The following is an 18,284-nucleotide window of genomic DNA, read 5'->3' on the forward strand; positions in this document are numbered from 1 at the left end:
CAGGACATTTCTGTCGGTGGAAGTGAAGGTCACGGTGGCTCTGAACTTTCATGCAAGCGGCTCCTTCCAAGCCGCTGCTGGGGACATAGCGAACATCTTCCAGTTCGCCATGCATCGCTGCATCCGGCAGGTCACCGATGCCCTTTTCGCAAGGAGACACCAATTCATCTCCTTCCCCATGACCCTAGAGAGGCAGGAGCAGCGTGCAGTCAGATTTGCGAGGATCGCCGACTTCCCCATGGTGCAGGGCGCCATTGACTGCACGCATGTGGCTATGCGGGCACCTATCGACAATGCCGAGGATTACCACAACCGGAAGGGCTACCATTCCCTCAATGTACAGCTGGTGTGTGACCACAGGCAGCGCATCCTAGCTGTCAATGCCCGCTTTCCAGGCAGCAGCCACGATGCATTTATCCTGCGCCAGACTACTGTGGCTGACATGTTCCAGGCACAGCCTCCCCCAAGAGGATGGCTTATCGGGGACAAAGGCTATCCTTTGTGTACATGGCTCATGACCCCGCTCCGCGCGCCCAGGACCCCTGCTGAGGAGGCATACAACGAAAGCCATCAAGCCACAAGGAACATCATAGAGCAAACGATTGGCGTCCTCAAGCAACGGTTCCGCTGCCTGGATCGTTCCGGCGGATCTCTACAGTATTCGCCGGATAGAGTCTCCCAGTTCGTCGTCGTTTGCTGCATGTTGCACAACCTGGCTATCCGCAGGACTCAGGCACTGCCACCTCACGTTGGACCACCACCTCAGGAGGACGAGCAGGAGGACCATGAGGAGGAGGAGGATGGGGAGTACCAGCCCAGGAGGGAGCCACAAGGTCCAAGGGCCGCCCATCGGCGGCTTATTGAACGACACTTCTAGGCCCCCTGTCAGGGAATGGCTTGTGGCAATGAAGGCACATGAATGCAGCCACTCCGCAAGCCCTCAGCCGGTTAACGCAACAACCACTTGAAACATCACACATGGACAAGCTGAATAAATAAAAAGCTTTATTGAACAAACTCCGGGCCCTTCCCACATGAAACCCAAAAACAGACAAGACCCCCAAAAAACAGCCAAAAACATATCTCACTCCCACAACCTGGGGAGGAATAACAAAACTTGTCCATCCAAATGGCCTTCATCCTCGGCCTTACCAAGACAAACCCCCCCATACAGAACACAAACACCCCCATATAAAAAAACATTTGGCAACACACTCTACTTTGTGTGCCGAGAGGGCGAGTCCTTGTCCAGGCTTTTCCGGCCCCTGGCCGACCTGCTGCTCCGCCTCAACCTGGGCCCTGTGGGTGTTGCAAGGCTGGGGGAAGGCTCCTGAGGGGCACAATGCGTGACGGCAGATGCCCTTGGGGGTCGGCCTAGACGAGCTCCGGCCCTGGAGGGGCCGGCTGCTGACTGCTGCAGCTGTGGCTGGGCAGCATCAGTCTCTCCAGCAGCTCGTCGCAGCTTTGCTGGAGGAGTGGCAGTGGCAGCTGCAGCAATGGGGGCAAGCTGGCTGATGCCAGGCGCTCGCTGGTCGCCAGAGACACTGGCAGTCGGCCGGGCTGGCACTGCAGCAAGCGCAGCAATCTGGTGAAGGCCAGACCGCTGTGCTGCAGCAGCGCGGCGAGTGCCCTGGCGATGCATGCGTGACACAGCGAGTGTGGCAGCAGTGAGTGCCCGTACTGCCCTGGGCTGTGCCCGCATCAGACCAGCCAGTGACTGCACGGCACCACTCGTCAACTCTCCACTCGCTGCCTGTGCTGCCCTGAATTCGGACCGACTTGCGTCCTGTGGTGCCCTGAATTCTGCCCGACTCGCGTCCTGTGATGCCCCGAATTGTTCGAGACCCCTGGCCTGTGCTGCCGCGAGTTGTTCGAAACCCCTGGCCTGTGAGGCCCCGAAATCGGCCACACTATGAGCCAGGGACTCAATGGCCTCAGGCAACCGTGCCACAACCCCCATGAACTCGGTGTGGCGACGATCCGAGTCCGCGGACATTTGATCAAGGAGGCGCACCTCCTGGGCGAGGACCATCTCCGGACTGGAGGCAGGACTCTCCCTCTGGGGAGAAGGCCGCCGAGCTGCCCGACCCTTCCCGCATGGCTGGACGCCACTGGGCCCAGCAACTGCACTCCCCTTCAACACTTCCCCCTCTGGGGAGAAGGCCGCCGAGCTGTCCGACCCTTCCCGCGTGGCAGGATGCCACTGGGCACAGGAGCTACACTCCCCTGCAACACTTCCCCCCCCTCTGGGGAGAAGGCAGCCGTGCTGCCCGAACCTTCCCGCGTGGCTGGACGCCACTGGGCACAGGAGCTACACCCCCCTGCAAAACTTCCCCCTGGCTCTCCTCCAGGCAAGACGTGTCCCCTCCATTGCCATCCCCTGGCACGGATGAGGGTTCCCCCGATGTGCCGCCTTCCTCTTGCTCCTCGTCATCCTCCTCTTCTGAGGGACTGACACTTGCAGCTTCAGGGACCTCCTCCTCACCAGCTGAAAGCAGGAAGGCACAAGAGTAGCTTTAGAGTGAGGACAGGGCGTCAGCGAGGGAGGCATGAGTGGTGGCATAATGCGCATTGGTCGGACAGTGACAAAGGATGTAGATCTGAAGCGCAAGTGGAACGAGAGACGTCCAAACGGTCACGTCCTTACCATTGGGGCCCAGCACAGGGTCGGCATCTCCAATTGCAACGGGGCCAATCACCCGGGCACCCATGAGTCGACCCACACGCTCCTCCAGGTCACTGAGCTCCTGGAACTGGGCACGGCCTCCCCCGGTGACAGTCTGGCTCTTCAGATTCTCGGCCAGCTTGGCCTGCAAGAGAAAGGACGGCTTCTAAGTACAGTGTGGTGCCCTGTTGTTGTGTGCACTGCCTCCCATGGTGGAATAGCTTGGCCAGTGTGGTGCCCTGTTGTTGTGTGCACTGCCTCCCATGGTCGAATAGCTTGGCCAGTGTGTAATGTGCAGAAAGTGCTACTGATGTTCATGCCAGTGCCATAGCTGCTGGAGGAGGGCTGGCCATTAGGCCTTTGAGGTCCCTTTGCCCATAATGTCAGGTGCACATGCAAGGATGAGGAGGACACTGGAAAGGGTACTCACCCTGACCAACCGAGTGAGGTCGTTAAACTTTTTCTGGCATTGGTCACCAGTCCTGGGGACATCGCTGTTGGCTGTGACCCTCTGGCCGATTTCCCTCCAGGCTCTCCTGTACAGCCTCTTGGGAGCCTTCTTGCCACTGTCCGGGAACAAGATATCTCTTCTCTTCTCCAAAGCCCTAACCAGCACCTTCAAATCATGGGCAGAGAAGCGCTGCGCTCGCTCACGGGCCCTCTGCATCCTTGCTGGTGCTATTTCTCTCCAGCAGCAGTGTTTAGGCCTAGCTGGAGGGCTGCAGTATCCAGGTCGTGGCAGCAGACCAAGTCGACCCTTCCCCCTTTAAGAGCTGGCCAGCGCCAGGGTGTCTGCTGTCAATCAAAACATGACCGCACCTGCGCTGTGCCCGGCCTCGGCGGTATCAGTCTGCACCGCCGGCTTAGCGCCTAAAGATAGGGGTGCAACGCCAGTTTTAGCGCTCGAGCAAACTCCTTGGCCAAAGCTACTGAATATCGGCGAAGTGGCCTCCACTTTCCGGCGGGCGCAAACTTTAGCGCCCGCCCGACTTTACCGCCCCAAAAGTGGCTATACTGAATTTCTAGGCCTTTGCGTTTAATTTTAGTGCCCTAACGCTGCTGAGCGATTACGTGTGCGTCCCCATAATTTTATCAGCAGGCCTGCATATGGGCAAATAACCAGAGGCTGCTTATAAAGTGGTATTCGCCACCATTTGGATTAGTCGAGGCAAATACTATAGATGCTATTTAAGGGACAATGGCCCAGAAATTCAGGTCGGAGGCTTCCCGCGGGTGTAAGCCTCCGACCTGCACTTAGCTTGCGCGCTGGCGGTTGAGATGTTGTCCCGAATGGGATACCGATCCTGGGTCGCTGCCGGCGCGCAGTGCTTGCATATCCCAGGGGCGCAGTTAGTTCAAAGCGTCCCCTGGGATGATGTGGGCCATGGAGATGGAATGGTAGCAGGGAATGCTTCATTCATAAATTTGACAGGAAGAATTGTCAAAGCTCCAAATACTATAAGCCCCGAAACAAATTTAAAACTTCAAATACATTTTTTAAAAATTCACGCTTTTACAATAACTATTAATTACATGAAATAATTATTTTAAACAATAATTTTAATTTTTGATAAAATTAATTACATTTTCTAACAGGGCTAAAAATAAACTTACCTTTCTTTAAAGTATTTAAAGACAATAAACCTGTGGAAAAAATGTTTTAATATTAATTAATTCATCACTTACCTTGTTCAAAGCAGACCTTGCGCCTGCTTTTTAAAAGTGTAACTGCTGGAGCCTTACCTTCCCGGGAAAACCTGCAAAAAAAGGTAAGTTGGATGCGCATTCGCTGCCTCTCCGGTGCACTTGTTCCACCTGTCAACCTCTTCTTACAAAGGGAACGGAAGTTCCGGGTTCCCACGCATGCGCTGTGCATTCACGAAACCAGCACTTTCGTTGGGGCTACGCATGAGTACCCCGTGCGTACTCACCCGTGGGGAGCCGAATTTCTGGGCCATTGAGATAAACACATGAAGGAGAAAGCAGTATCCGGATATGTTGAACTGGTTAGATGAAGAAGGGTGAAAGGAGGCACCTGTGGAGCAGTTACACATTAATGGTCCTGTTAGACCAAATGGCCTGTTTCTATGCTGTGATAAGTGTGTAATACTATGTAAGCATGAAGGAAAGTCTGGAGGGGTGTGCAGGTATTTCGCAAAATATTCCTATTCACTTGGCAATTGTAGACCCCAAGAGAGGGGAATCTAACGGTAACTGCTGTTCGAGCTTGCAAAAGGAGAATCTGCCAAACAAATACTTTGCGTGGATCCGTGAGCAGCCTAAAGTGAGAAAAAGGCAAGTGGTTATTTGATTTCACGTCTTCCATCCAAACCCTAGCCTGCCGATCTTAGGTCCTGGAGCCCTTTCAATTGCTGGTTTTGGGCCGCAAACTAAATTCCCATTTGACAGTTAACATGAGACTAGCAGCAGTGCTGTCCGGCCTACAGTTGTGTGCCTGTTACTGCCCTGTGGAGACCAGCGTAAGACCGTTCCATCCTAGGCGAATTTGTTACTAATGGATGATAGCGTTTAGCTGAGCCAGGCAAATAGCTGAGGCCAAGAAGATTTGGGGCAATGCTTCACTTATGGTCACAATGAACCCTGGCACCCCGTCTTCTACTTCTTCTCAGGCAGTCCCTCGGAACCGAGGATGACGTGCTTCAACGTTAGAAATGAGCTCGCCGGTGACTGATTAGTCCAATGCAGGACCTACAGTCTCTGTCACCGGTGGGACAGACAGTGGTTGAAGGTACGGGTGAGTGGGGTGCTTGGGTTATTGTGCGCTGCTTGCGCTTGGCTTCCGCTTGCTCCCGGCGAAGAGACTCGAGGTGTTCGGGGCCTTCCCGAATGCTTCTTCTCCAGTTTGTGAAGTCTTGGGCCAGGGATTCCCAGGTGTCGGTGGGGATGTTGCCCTTTTTCAAGGAGGCTTTGAGGGTGTCATTGAAGCGTTTCCTCTGCCCACCTGGGGCTCTCTTGCCGTGCCGGAGCTCTGAGCAGAGCGCTTGTTTTGGGAGTCTCGTATCGGGCATGCGGACAATGTGACCCGTCCATCGGAGCTGATTGAGCGTGGTCAGAGCTTCGATGCTGAGGATGTTCGATGCTTGCTGGGCGACTCTCAAAGAAAAATCAGCTGGATGCACTTCTTCTGGTTGGGAGGATGGAAGTTTACTCACAGAATCCGCCAGAGTTTCCTAGTATTGAAATCAACGGCATAAATATACGACGGGTTCTGAAAGCGATAATTGATCCTTATCACCGAATTTTCTATTCCATGCTCTGCTGAGGCGTTGCTTAACCCCCAGGCGCAGGACACATATTGTAGCTCTGTGTCTTGGATGAGCTCTAACGTCCTCGGTTGAGCACCCGAACACCCGAAAACCTTGCCTTAGACAATCAGTAAAAACGTTGCTTCATTGCCACCTAAAGTATACCCCCCTCCCCAGTCACTCTATTAAGCTGATAGAGAAGGAACGTAGCCTTACCTTCCTAGAGAGCAATAATCTGATCTTTGGCACCGCCCTCACAACCCCGAATCCTGCAGCGGCCTGGGTTATTCTTGTCTGCACTCGTCATATTTTGTTTAGTTAAAGGCTTTCTATAAATGTAAGTTAATGCCGTAATCTCTTTTCATAGTAAAAGACAACAGCAGGTCCTTAAACATTGCATAGCGCTCTGGCCTTAGAGGTGAAATTACCCTACACTGAGATGACTGGAAACGAAGCCAATTCTACAGTAAAGTTTCTTAGAAAATGTGTTAGTTATTAATATCAGTCCCCACACAGCCTCTACAGAACTGTCAATTTCCCATCACATGGCTCACGTTCAGTCGTCACTCAGTACCCGAAAAAGTGTCGATGAATTTACCTAAACTGTTGTAGCCAACATAGTTTATTCACAGACTTCCACCATAAGAAGAGCTGGGCCAAATGGTGAGGAAGTGCTGTACGCGGAGAACGATGTCAATAAACCCTAATTGCCGCAATCGGTAATTTCAACATCAACTGACCACTGCTTGCTTTCTGTTCTTCATTTGTCGCGGACTGGATTGGAGTTGGGGTTGGGGTTATAGAACGTGTCCAATGTATTTTGGTTGTTGGAGATGCAGTTCTAAGTTTGAGTTAAGCTTTTGATAAATTATAACCGCGAAATTTGCTCCCAACAATAGATGGCGATGTGACCTTACAGGCCGACCCAACTTCGCTTTTGGAAGGAGATACTCTGGATCTGAATTGTCAGTGCAGCAAGTATCATTGGTGGGAAAAGGATGTTTACTTTTGCAAAGGCAATAGAAGGATCCACTCAATGAAGTTGAATTATCGGAATGCCCGGTATAGCATTAGAGTCAATAGTTCAAAAGACAGCGGATCCTACCTTTGTACTATTGGCAATAAGAAGTCTCGAAGTGTTCATGTTCAAGTTCAAGGTACGTATGCAACACTTCAACCTTTTGAATATGTTTCCATATTACAGGTGTACAATCCGATAAATTCTGAATCTGGACAAAATTAAACATAGCAGCAGGATCTCAGAAGAATTTGTTCCCGTTAGGTCATATAATATTTATTTTAAAAAGTGCCACTTTAGCCGATATTTAACCCAGGGTGGATTTCCTCCCCTGCCAGCGCCGGCAGATATTTTTCTCCTCCTGTCCCACCTCGGAGGATCAGTTGGCAGCTACCCACTTTATCACACTGCCGCATCTAGAGACTGACGGGGAGTTTTCACCCACGAAACCGGCCTATGATGTTGCCTCTCCTCAACAACCAGGAAGAGGTGTTGACAAAAATCACTGGCAGGTCCTCTTGAGTTCCTGGAACAACAGTGGTGTGTTCGCTGACGGACTTTGTGGAAGGATAGAATACGTTTTGTGCACCTCGCCCCTCTCTTTTGCTCTTTTCCCTTACGTATTTGGCGTGAGCTTAGTCACAGACACCTAATAAAATCTGGGAGAAGGTCCCTTTGGATATCCTTGTCGCCACAGCGGGTGCGAGATATCATCACAGATCCATCGCCCTGGCCACGAGAACCCCGAGTCTTTATAATTTCAGATGTTGACAACTGAGCTGGGGCCTGGCTGGTAACAGAGCGATGTAGCTGTGAACATTTAGGGAATACACCCTGGTCATACTAAATGGCGGGACACAGCAGGGAGTGACAAAGAGAGAAAAGTTGCACTGGAGGATTCATGCTGAACTATATGTTTTGCCCAGCGTAGATTTTCTGTTTCAGCAGATATAATAACTTTGCCGCAAGCAACAATACGAGAAGACTTCCATTACAATATATTAATGTTGCCTATTCTAGCGTTCCACATTAGAGCTGCGGGTTATCCAGGGTATCGTTCAGTATGACTGCCCCCTGGTGGCGATTATTTTATTACCTTGCTCTGATTATTAACGTCTCCAATTTGTTTAACTCTGTGATAGGAACCGTTATCTGTCAATACAGATTCTGTTTTCACAGGAGTCTTCTCCCAACCTAAACTGACGCCTGAGCCTGCAGTTGAAATATTTGAAGGACAACATTTGGAATTGACCTGCTTTGTTCAAAAATTCTTGTCCAAAGTTGTGCTCAGATACACATTTTACAAAAATGGCGAAGTTCTGAGCTTGAGTTCATCCAACGAATTTAAGCACATGGGGGCAGCTTCGTTGAACGACGCGGGGAATTACCAGTGTGAAGCAAATGCGGTCTACCACGGTATGGAAAAGAAGAGTGATGAGGTGTACATTTCGGTCAAAGGTAAGGACAACCAGCTGTATTTATTGTTCATCTTTCATTTAAATAATTCTTCAGGCAATTATAGTTAAGTAAACATACTGGAAGGATCCAGCCTCGTAAATAATTTTGTCACGTAATAAATCAGTTTTGGAGCAGATCTGTTTAAATCATAACGCCATGTGGCTCTTACAAAATCCTTGCATTTGCTGAAAACCACATTTGTAAAAGCTTCAATGTTTGAGGACCAGTGCCGATTCATAGTGGGTAATATTAGTTCCTACAACAGTTTGGAATGGGCGACAATGAATTTTCCTCCCATTATATGTCCCGCCAGTTTTTGCCTCCCAACGTCTTCAATGGACAGGATTATCGTGCGTGGTGTACAATTGGCCCAAGATTCAATAGCGCACGTTTTACCACAATGACCGAAGGCAAAATTATCACCTCTGTTTCCGTCTGTCTGATACAGCACCGAGCAGAACCTGGTCAGGAACAACAGGGTGTTTAGTCAGACAATGTCGTATCACTTATGGGGGTAACAGTTAAAATTATGGGTGCAAAAGCAGATCGGCAGTCAATGGAATAGAAATTGGGCTGTGTACAGAACGGATGACCAATCTGCTGCCATCGGTTTTTCAAAGCGGCCAAACATGAATTCTCTCACCTCTAATTTCAGCAGCGTGGGGAAGCAAATCTCTGAGTCTCTGCTGCCTCGGGTACCCCTTCCATTCCGTTACCTCTTGGCAATCATAACTCTATCTTTGACTTTTCAAAACGAGCATTCAAATGCATATTTGTTCAATTTTCTAGAGCTCTTCTCCAAACCTACACTGCGGGCTGAGCCTGAAGCTCAATTATTTGAAGGCGAACAGCTAAAACTCGTTTGTTTGGTTGAAGTACCTCGCTCCAGCTCTTCTTTGAGTTACGTATTTTACAAAGATGGACAAGCATTCATTTCAGCGGCAGACCACAACTATTACATCAAGGAAGCATCTCGGCCTGACGATTCGGGGATATACAGGTGTGAAGCAACTACATTGAACAGCGAGTTGAAGAAACTGAGTAATGAGGTTTCAGTGTCAGTCAGACGTGAGTAAAATTTACTGCAATTATTTATCATCTTTCATTCACTAAATTACCAACACATGCACACAATGGGATTCTTCATTCTGGTACAGGGCTTACCTATATGTTTAAAACGCACTGCATAAATAAATGAATAGTAGATAAATATATGTATGTTGATACAAAACATTCGTTAGGCCACAGATAATATGTGCAATTGGGGGCCTGGATTTCTAAAAAGAACATTAAATCATAGAAAACGGGCAGTGTTAATACACCAACATGGCGCCATCCATGGAAACACTTATTGATCAGGATAGGCTTGAGCTACTGGGACTGATACTATAAGAGTAACCAAGACTTAGTGGACATTTATTAGTGTTTTTACAAGGTAAGGGTGATGATAGAGCGAACAGGGAAACTTATGTCCTCTGAATGTGAAGTCAGGACGGAGGCACCATCAATGCTTAATTATCAAAAATATAAGCGGGAGGGTAGCGTTTAGAAAAAAACTTCCTTTATGAAACGATTGCTGAAACACAGAATCATTTGCCAGGTAGAGCGGTGGAGTTAGATACCATTAATTTTAGGCAGAATAGTATTAATGGTTCTGGAATAGTGCAGCGTTCCTGCCTTTGACTAGCAGAGTCAGTAGGAATCAGGAGCAGGCTAAATATAGTAGGGTGTTCATAAGTGGATTGCTGTAGGAATCATTGTAGTTCCAGGATCACGATTTCCTCTATTAAATGCGCCTACTGCCCAAGTAGGAGATGGAGTAGGGCGCCTAATATTGGTGTGGTAACCTAAATGACGAGGCGCTTTATTATGATGAAAGCCCTATTTCACTTTGAAAGTAGCACCACAAATTCTAACAAAGCAGTGTAATTAACATGTGGATATATTTACAGGAATCCCAGTATCTAAACCGGAACTGGCAATCAGCTCTGGTAAAGAGTTAATGGAAGGAGCCACAGTGTCGCTAACCTGCTCAGTCTCCACTGGCTCTACCCCGATTACGTACATTTTCTACAAAGATTCAAGTAATGAAATCTACCAAGAGGTGTCCGACCAAAGCGAAATTACTCACCAAATCGGTAAAGTCAACCAAAGCACCCAAGGAGATTACAGTTGTGGGGTTTCAAACGAGGCGGCAGAACCTCCTCTACGCAGCGAATTCTTCGCGGTTACAGTGATAGGTGAGTTATTATACGTACCTCTGCAGCAGAACGAAACAAGTGATTCAATAACTGGTCAGCCCGGGAATTGTTGCTGGTGCCGTAAGCTTGGAAGCTGTAACATCTTCCTTGAAATCTATCTGCTGTCGCTATGCCAAAATGCACGCTCCTGAAAGGTGCCGTATGCTTGGAAGCTGTAACATCTTCCTCGACATCCATCTGCTGTCGCTATCCCAAAATGCACGGTCCTGAAAGGTGCCGTAAGCTGGGAAGCTGTAACATCTTCCTTGACATCTATCTGCTGTCGCTATCCCAAAATGCACGGTCCTGAAAGCAGAGCACAAGCAATGATTATTGTAAGGGTCCTTCTCTGAGCCGCTGTTTCTATTTCACTGTTATGATCATTAACATGTGTTGTTCTAACACATAAATTAAGTCTGTGATAGATGCTTTAGTTGGCAAATTCATATTTTGTTCTATTTTATAGAGGCCTTCTCCAAACCGGAATTGAGGGCTGAGTCCGAATCTCAATTATTTGAGGGTCAACAGTTACAACTCGAATGCTCGGTTGAGGTATTTCGCTCCAGTTCTCCTTTGAGAATCCTATTTTACAAAGATGGACAAGCTCTCGATACAGCGGCAGGCAACAAATATTACATCAAGGAGACATCTCGGTCAGAAGATTCGGGGATTTACCGGTGTGTAGCAACAACGTTGAACAGCGAGATGAAGAAACTGAGTAATGAGGTTTCAGTTTCAGTCAGACGTGAGTACAATTTACTGCAATTATTTATCATCTTTATTCCACAAAATTACCAACACCTGCTCACAATTCGTTTCTTCAGTCTGGTACAAGGCTTATCTATATGTTTAAAACGGACTGAATAAATAAATGAATACATCCGGGCATAGAGTACAAGTTTAGATAAATATTTATATATATATGCAAAACATTCGTGAGGCCACTGATAGTGTCCAATTGGGATACTTCCATTCTAAAGAGAGCATTAAAATAATAGAAAACGGGGTGTTTTTTTCACCAGGATGGCGCCATTGATGGAAACATTAATTGATCAGGATAGTCTTGAGCTACTGGGACTTATACTAAAAGAGAACCCAAGGCTAAGAGGACAAGTATTAGTGCTTATTTTTACAAAGTAAGGGTGATGATAGAGCGAATAGGGTAAGTTATATCCTCTGAATCAGAAGTCAGGAAGGAGGGATCATCAATGCATAATTATCACTCAAAGCGAGAGGGTACAAATGAGAAGAACGTCCTTTAGGTAGACGAGTGCTGTAATATAGAATGATTTACCAGGTGGAGCAGTGGCGTCAGATACCATTGCATTTAGGTAGAGTAGTGTTTATGTTACTGGATTAGTGCAGAGTTACTGAACTAGAAAATCGATTCGGGGGTTTATGAAAAACCGGCGGTATTGATCGGCCGCCCGTTATACCTAGCACCAGATATACAGTGGGCCGGATTTTCCGACTCCCACGGTTGTGTACGAGGTGTGTACGCATCTGTAGGGGCCTTGCAAGTGCCGGTTTCAGGCATGTGAAGTGCATGCGCTAAAACCCGGCACTTGCGACCTGTCAAGAATCCTCTTGACAGATTGCAAGGTCCGCCTGCCCGGGAGAAGTGCCTCTGCGGGCAGGGAGTTACGGTTTCTGCACACCTTCCGCCCGCTGAAAACCTTTAAAAATCTTACGCCTGTTAAAAGCAGGCGTAAGACCTGATTTTACCAGCATTAAGAGTTTAAAAAAATAAAAACATTTCACTCATTTATAATTTAAAAATACCTTTTCAAAATGTATGATTATTTTTAGGCCAGTAAAAAACTTTAATTACTTTTTTAAAAAAATTACATTTTTGTTTAATTTAATTTAATGTAATTTTAACTAATTTTCAACATGTGATTGTTCTAATTGATTTAAAGTTTAACTGTATTTAAATGTGATCCGCATTCATACGTTTGACAGATCTACGCGTAGAGACCTATCAAAAGTGTGAATGGGGATTCCCTTCTATGATTGGTTCTCCATGGCCCACGTGATCCCAAGAGCGCATGCGGTACGCATGCGGTTCGCATGCACTCATGTGATACCTGGGCCTCTGCGCATTTCGTACTGGAGCGGACCAGGGTCGGAAGCCTTGGGACATACGGATCCAGCCAGTATGTGCGTAGATTTTTTCAGATCCGAGGCATCCGCACGCAGGAGGGCTGCGATCGGAAATTCAGGTCGACTGTGATTGACTGCAATAGTACTGAATATCAGGCGCTCAGTTATCGCCACTGCCTGTTTTTCACCAGCGCCCAAGACAAATTAGCATAGTCAGCACGAATCAATACCAGGCCGGAAATAGTAGGTTAGTCTCAAGTAGACTGCATTAGGAATCAATGTAGTTCCAGCATCAGGCTTTCCTATATTTATTCCAACTACTGCCAATGTAGAAGATGGAGATGGGCGTCCAATATTGGTGTGGTATACTGTGCTGAGAGCCTCATTTGATATTGAAGGTAACATTACAAATTCTACCAAAGTAATGTAATTAGCAATTCGATATATTTACAGGAATTCCAGTATCCAAACCGGAACTGGCAATCGGCCCTGGTAAAGAGATACTAGAAGGAGACACGGCGTCCTTAACCTGCACAGTGTCCAATGGTTCTACCCCGATTACCTACATTTTCTACAAAGACCTGAATAAAGAACTCTACCGGGAGTTGTCCAACCTAACCAGAGTTACTTACCAAGTCGGAACAGTCAACAGCAGCACCCAAGGGGATTACAGTTGTGTGGTTTCAAACAAGGCGGCAGGACTTTCTCTACACAGCGAATTCGTTGCAGTTTCAGTGATAGGTGCGTTATTATAAATACCTCTGTACCAGAACGAAGCAAGTGATTCAATGACAGGTCAGCCCGGGAGTTGTTGCTTATGCCGTAAGCTTGGATGGTGTAACATCTACTTGACATCCATCTGTTGTCGCTACCCCAAAGTGCACGCTCCTGAAATCAGAGTGCAATTAAGGATTACTGAAAGGGTCCTTCTCTAACCTATTCTTTGACATCCATCAGTTTGAAATGAGGCACTGCACCATTTATATTAAAGAGGTGAAAGCAAAAAACGAACAAGGAATATCAGATGACCGCATCAAGTATTGATCTATAAACCGCTACAGTTATTTATAGTTTTAAAGAAGCCAATCCCTCTGTTTAAGTGACACATTGAGGGAAGATATACGGACAGGTTAACCCTTCAAAGTTTAGTACCTGAGGCAGTAACTTCGGGGCGATTAATTTTAGACCTTCATTTCACGACAGTTATTGCGAATATACCTAAAGCTCAATTGGACAATATAGGTTTCAGCCCTATATTATTGGAGAATTGGCGAACACTCAGGCTTCAGGCCCGAGTGAGGCGTCTCTCTGAAGGGGGTAATTGAAACTGCAGGCGAAGGTGAAACATGGGTCATGTCGAAGTGTGCGCCCATTATAACCCCCGCCCTACGTTTCCTTACATTGTCTTCAATGAGAAGGGACAATGGCTGTGGTGAATGACTGGCGGTTCATTCCACATCCTGCATTTTATCCATCTTGCAAATTTCAAAATACCCCCTGAGTTGTTCCGTTAGAAACTCAGCCCAAGTTGTTCTGCTGGCTCACTGCAGGCTGTGGCTCAGTGGGTAGCACACTCACCTCTGAGTCAGAAAGTTGTAGGTTCAAGTCTCACTCCAGGGACTTGAGCACGTAAATCTAGGCTGACACATCAGTGCACTGTCGGAGGTCTTTCGGATGCGACGCTAAACCAAAACCCAAATCTGCTCTCTTGCGTGGGCGTAAAACTCCCCATGGCATTCTTTCGAAGAAGAGTAGGGGAGTTATCCCTGCCAAATATTCATCCCTCAAACAACATAACAAAAACGGTTTATCTGGTCATTATCACAATGCTATATGTCGCCTGTTATATTCCCTGCTTGATATACAGTCCTGTTGAAGACTTTAGACTTTTGGACGAAAGCCTGTTCTTCGGAGTTATGCCCAGAAATAATGGCCCGTATTTTCCCATCGGAGGCTTCCTGCATGCGGAAGCCTCAGATTTGGAAATAATCTACGGACTTACCTGAGGGCTCCCGAGGTCCAGACGTGACCGGTTCTGGGCCTCTCCAACTCGAAATGTGGATGGGCCACGTATCCCAGATTCGCAAGCGTCCCTAGGATCACGTGGGCCATGGTGAATCAATCAAAGAAGGGAATCTCCCTTCAATCACTTGAAAGATAGACCTGTGAAATATATGAATGGAGATCACCCCAAAAACACTGTAAAACATTTAAAAACACATTTTTATAATGGGTTGAAATTACAATAAATTTTATATTTTAAAGAAAAAATTATTTTTTTGAAAATAATTCATTTAAATTTTTTACGGGGCTAAAAATAAACTAATATTTTTTTTAAAGTATTTTAAAATGATAAATGCTTTTAACAGGAGTAAGATTTCTAAGGGTTTTCTGCGGGCGGAGGTTCTCCAGAAAGTGGAACTATCCGCCCGCAGAGGCCCTACTTAGGGCAGGCGTCCGATCTGTCAGGAGCATTCTGGACAGATTGGGAAGGCTGGTTTTCAGCGCATGCGCTTGGCATTCCTGAAACCTTGGCCCTGATATTCGGATCGGGAGCTTGCCGCGCGTGCAAGCCCCCGATCTGCACTCACCCTGCGCGCCGACATCTGAAGCCCGGGCCTGCTTGCATTTCCTGTCACTGGCCCGGTTCAGATGTCGGCGCGATGTGCTAACCTGATCCAGTGGCGTAGTTAGTGCGATGTGCCGGCTGGGATCAGGTGAGCACTGTGCAGCCAATCAGGGGAGGGGAAACTCATTCATGAGTTTGATAGTAAGAACTGTCAAACTCATGAAAAGTATGGGCTGCCAAAACACTACTTAAACTTTAAATGAAATTTTTAAAAACATCCCACTGATTATATTAACTATAAATACGTTTTAAAAAATATTTTAAACAATTAATCAAATATTTGAAAAAAATCAAATTTTTTAAAAATAGGGTCTAAAACTAAACTTGCCTTACTGTAAATTCTTCAAAAATAATAAACCTGTGGAATTTTTTTTTCTAAATTGTACTAAAAGACCACTTACCTTTAAAACTAAATACTTACGTGTGGCGGTCCCAACGGTTGTCTTTTATATTGAGATATATACATAATTCCCTTTAACTTAACTTATTTATGTATGTATAACTAACCTAACTGTATGTACTTAATTTACTTAATTGTATAACTTACCAGTTAGGGCTGTTGCCTCTTTAACTTATCTGTTGGGCTGTTGCCCCTTTAAGAGGCGACCTAACGCGCTGACGTCACGTATCACGTGACGCATGCGCGTCGGCCGCCGACTTAACGCGCTGACGTCACACGACGCACGCGTACTGGCCGCCGGCCCGATTCGGGCTTCCAAGACGGCCGCCGGCATAGCCCGGCCTATCGAGACTTCGGCTGCATCAGCCGGCAAGCGGGAGCGAAGGGATTCTCCGCTCCCGCGGCAAGTACTGGCACAGCCCGGCCTAGTAACCTCGGCCTTAAAGGCCAGCCTCCGTAATGGGGAGATGCACTGACAACGGCGCAGGTCACGTGACCGCCTAAGCGCACGTGAACGTGCTGACGTCATGACGCGGTCACGTGACGTCGGGAATATAGAGCCGAGTGTGAGGAGGTCGTGAGGCTCCCCACACGTTCCCCACGGGACTGGGAACGCAGTCCTTGTGGAGTCCCCGCTGGGACAAGGTCTACAACATGGTGCTCCTGCAGTCAGCCATCTTACCTGTTACCTACCATAAGACCTACAACATGGTGTTCCTGCAGTTAGCCACCTTACCTGCTACCTTACCTACCGTAAGACCTACAACATGGAGTTCCTGCAGTTAGCCACCTTACCTGCTGTAATTATCCTGCGATCTACAATATGGTGCTCTTGCAGTCAGCCATCTTACCTGCTACCTTACCTGCTGTATTATCCTGTTCTGGTAAATAAACAACTTATTTATAGTTCGTCGAAGCTAAACTCTTTTATATAGTGGCGATTTACACGAACCACTACATACGTCTGTTTTTTTCCACGCGTAAAAACCGGAGGCCTTTACACTCTGACAACTCTGGGGGGAAAAAAAGGAAATTCAGCGCGCACGCGCCGCATCACAAATCGCAAGCTTTCTGCCTGTTAACCCCTTGGGTCAGAGGGCATGAAATGCCGGTTTTCAGCGCATGCGCTGTGCATGCTGCAAACCGGCAATTCCTCCGGGCACACCCGTGAGTATCCCATCCGTACTCACGCGTTGTGACAGGAATTACTGGGCCAATTTTCCCCTGTCCCTACGGTTGTGTACCCAGCGCGTACACACGCTTAGGGATCGGAATATCCGGCCCATTATTTAGGACTAATATTATACATCGTTGATTGAACAACACAAGGACAATTTCTGCACTAAATATTTTCGCCAATGCACGTACATCTTCCCTTCAATACCTGCTGCATTCTAATTTATGTTCTGATTTAGTCTAAGTTAGTACTCAGAATGGGTTTCAATTTTGAACTATAATTTTTAGAATAATTCTCTACTCTTTTAACCTAATTTGCTTTACTTTAGTTCCTGTAGCTGGTGCTTCCCTCACTTACAATACCAACAAAACTGAGATTTCAGCAGGGGACCGTCTCGTTCTCCAGTGCCTGGTGAAGAGAGGCACTGCACCGTATTTCCGCTGGTACCTGAACAACCAACAGTTAGGAAACACCAGCGGATCTTATCACTTAAACACGGATGGGAGTGAGATCATTATCAATTCCTTCCAGATAGACCATGGAGGACGCTATCACTGTGTAGCGACCAACAGAGGGAGCTACGAAGGGATATTTCATACAACCAGCAATTATATCGAATTCACGGCACCAGGTAACAGATTCATTGTGCTAGATCTGATTCTAAGAACTATTTTTCTTTCGGCCAAGCCAACAGTATATTGAATTAGCATGATTTATACCTTTTTTAAAGGACACCTCGCATGTCAGGTGTAAATTGATAAGTATAGTTTCTGATTAAGAAATTAAACGTAACTTGGTGAAAATCGTCCTGAAATAAACTAGCAGAATTTCGCACGGGCGCATTAGAACGTGAAATCGATAGGGATACGACGGAGTGCCATGCTTAGAAAGCGAGATAGTGGGAGAGTTTAGGAGGGTGGATCAAAAACTAGGCTGCAAATATGGGAACTGTGGAGATGCTTGAAGCAGCGTGTAGCAGAGATGGAAATTGAATTTATGCGATGGTAACACCAAAGTACATTCACGAATGGTGTGATAAAGCAAATGCATATGCTCAATAGGCCAAAAATCTCCGGAGTGAAGGATGTAAAGACAGAGATAACATTGGAGGAGATCTATCAGAAATATAGTTAACAGGAGGAAAAGATGTTTAATTTTGTTACATTGGAGCTAGATGGACTCAATGACGAGTAGGAATTATTGTTGGGACAGGGACGTTTGTGTTAGTTGGTGTTTGTGCCTGGTGGGTTAGGAGCCCAGAATTGCAGGCAATGCAATAATCGAGCTAGAGCTGACAAATCCATGGCACACTGTTTCTGGGTGGACGA

The 18,284-nt window shown here is 47.0% G+C and overlaps 1 protein-coding gene across 1 annotated transcript in view; it reads left to right on the forward strand.

Annotated features, from left to right (window-relative positions):
- The window catches only part of LOC147084953 (Fc receptor-like protein 5), a 66,705-nt gene that overhangs the window by 33,988 nt on the left and 14,433 nt on the right, over positions 1–18,284 (forward strand). The window contains exons 6-12 of the mRNA XM_085979386.1: positions 6,831–7,088; positions 8,129–8,407; positions 9,197–9,475; positions 10,360–10,647; positions 11,114–11,392; positions 13,204–13,491; positions 17,285–17,587. Of these exons, the coding sequence (XP_085835512.1) occupies positions 6,831–7,088; positions 8,129–8,407; positions 9,197–9,475; positions 10,360–10,647; positions 11,114–11,392; positions 13,204–13,491; positions 17,285–17,587 (1,974 nt within the window). The remainder of the gene's footprint in view (positions 1–6,830; positions 7,089–8,128; positions 8,408–9,196; positions 9,476–10,359; positions 10,648–11,113; positions 11,393–13,203; positions 13,492–17,284; positions 17,588–18,284) is intronic.

Source organism: Somniosus microcephalus, unplaced genomic scaffold, assembly GCF_052327205.1.
Source record: "Somniosus microcephalus isolate GS21.2 unplaced genomic scaffold, FLI_Smic_1.0 unresolved_chr9, whole genome shotgun sequence".
NCBI lineage: Eukaryota > Metazoa > Chordata > Chondrichthyes > Squaliformes > Somniosidae > Somniosus > Somniosus microcephalus.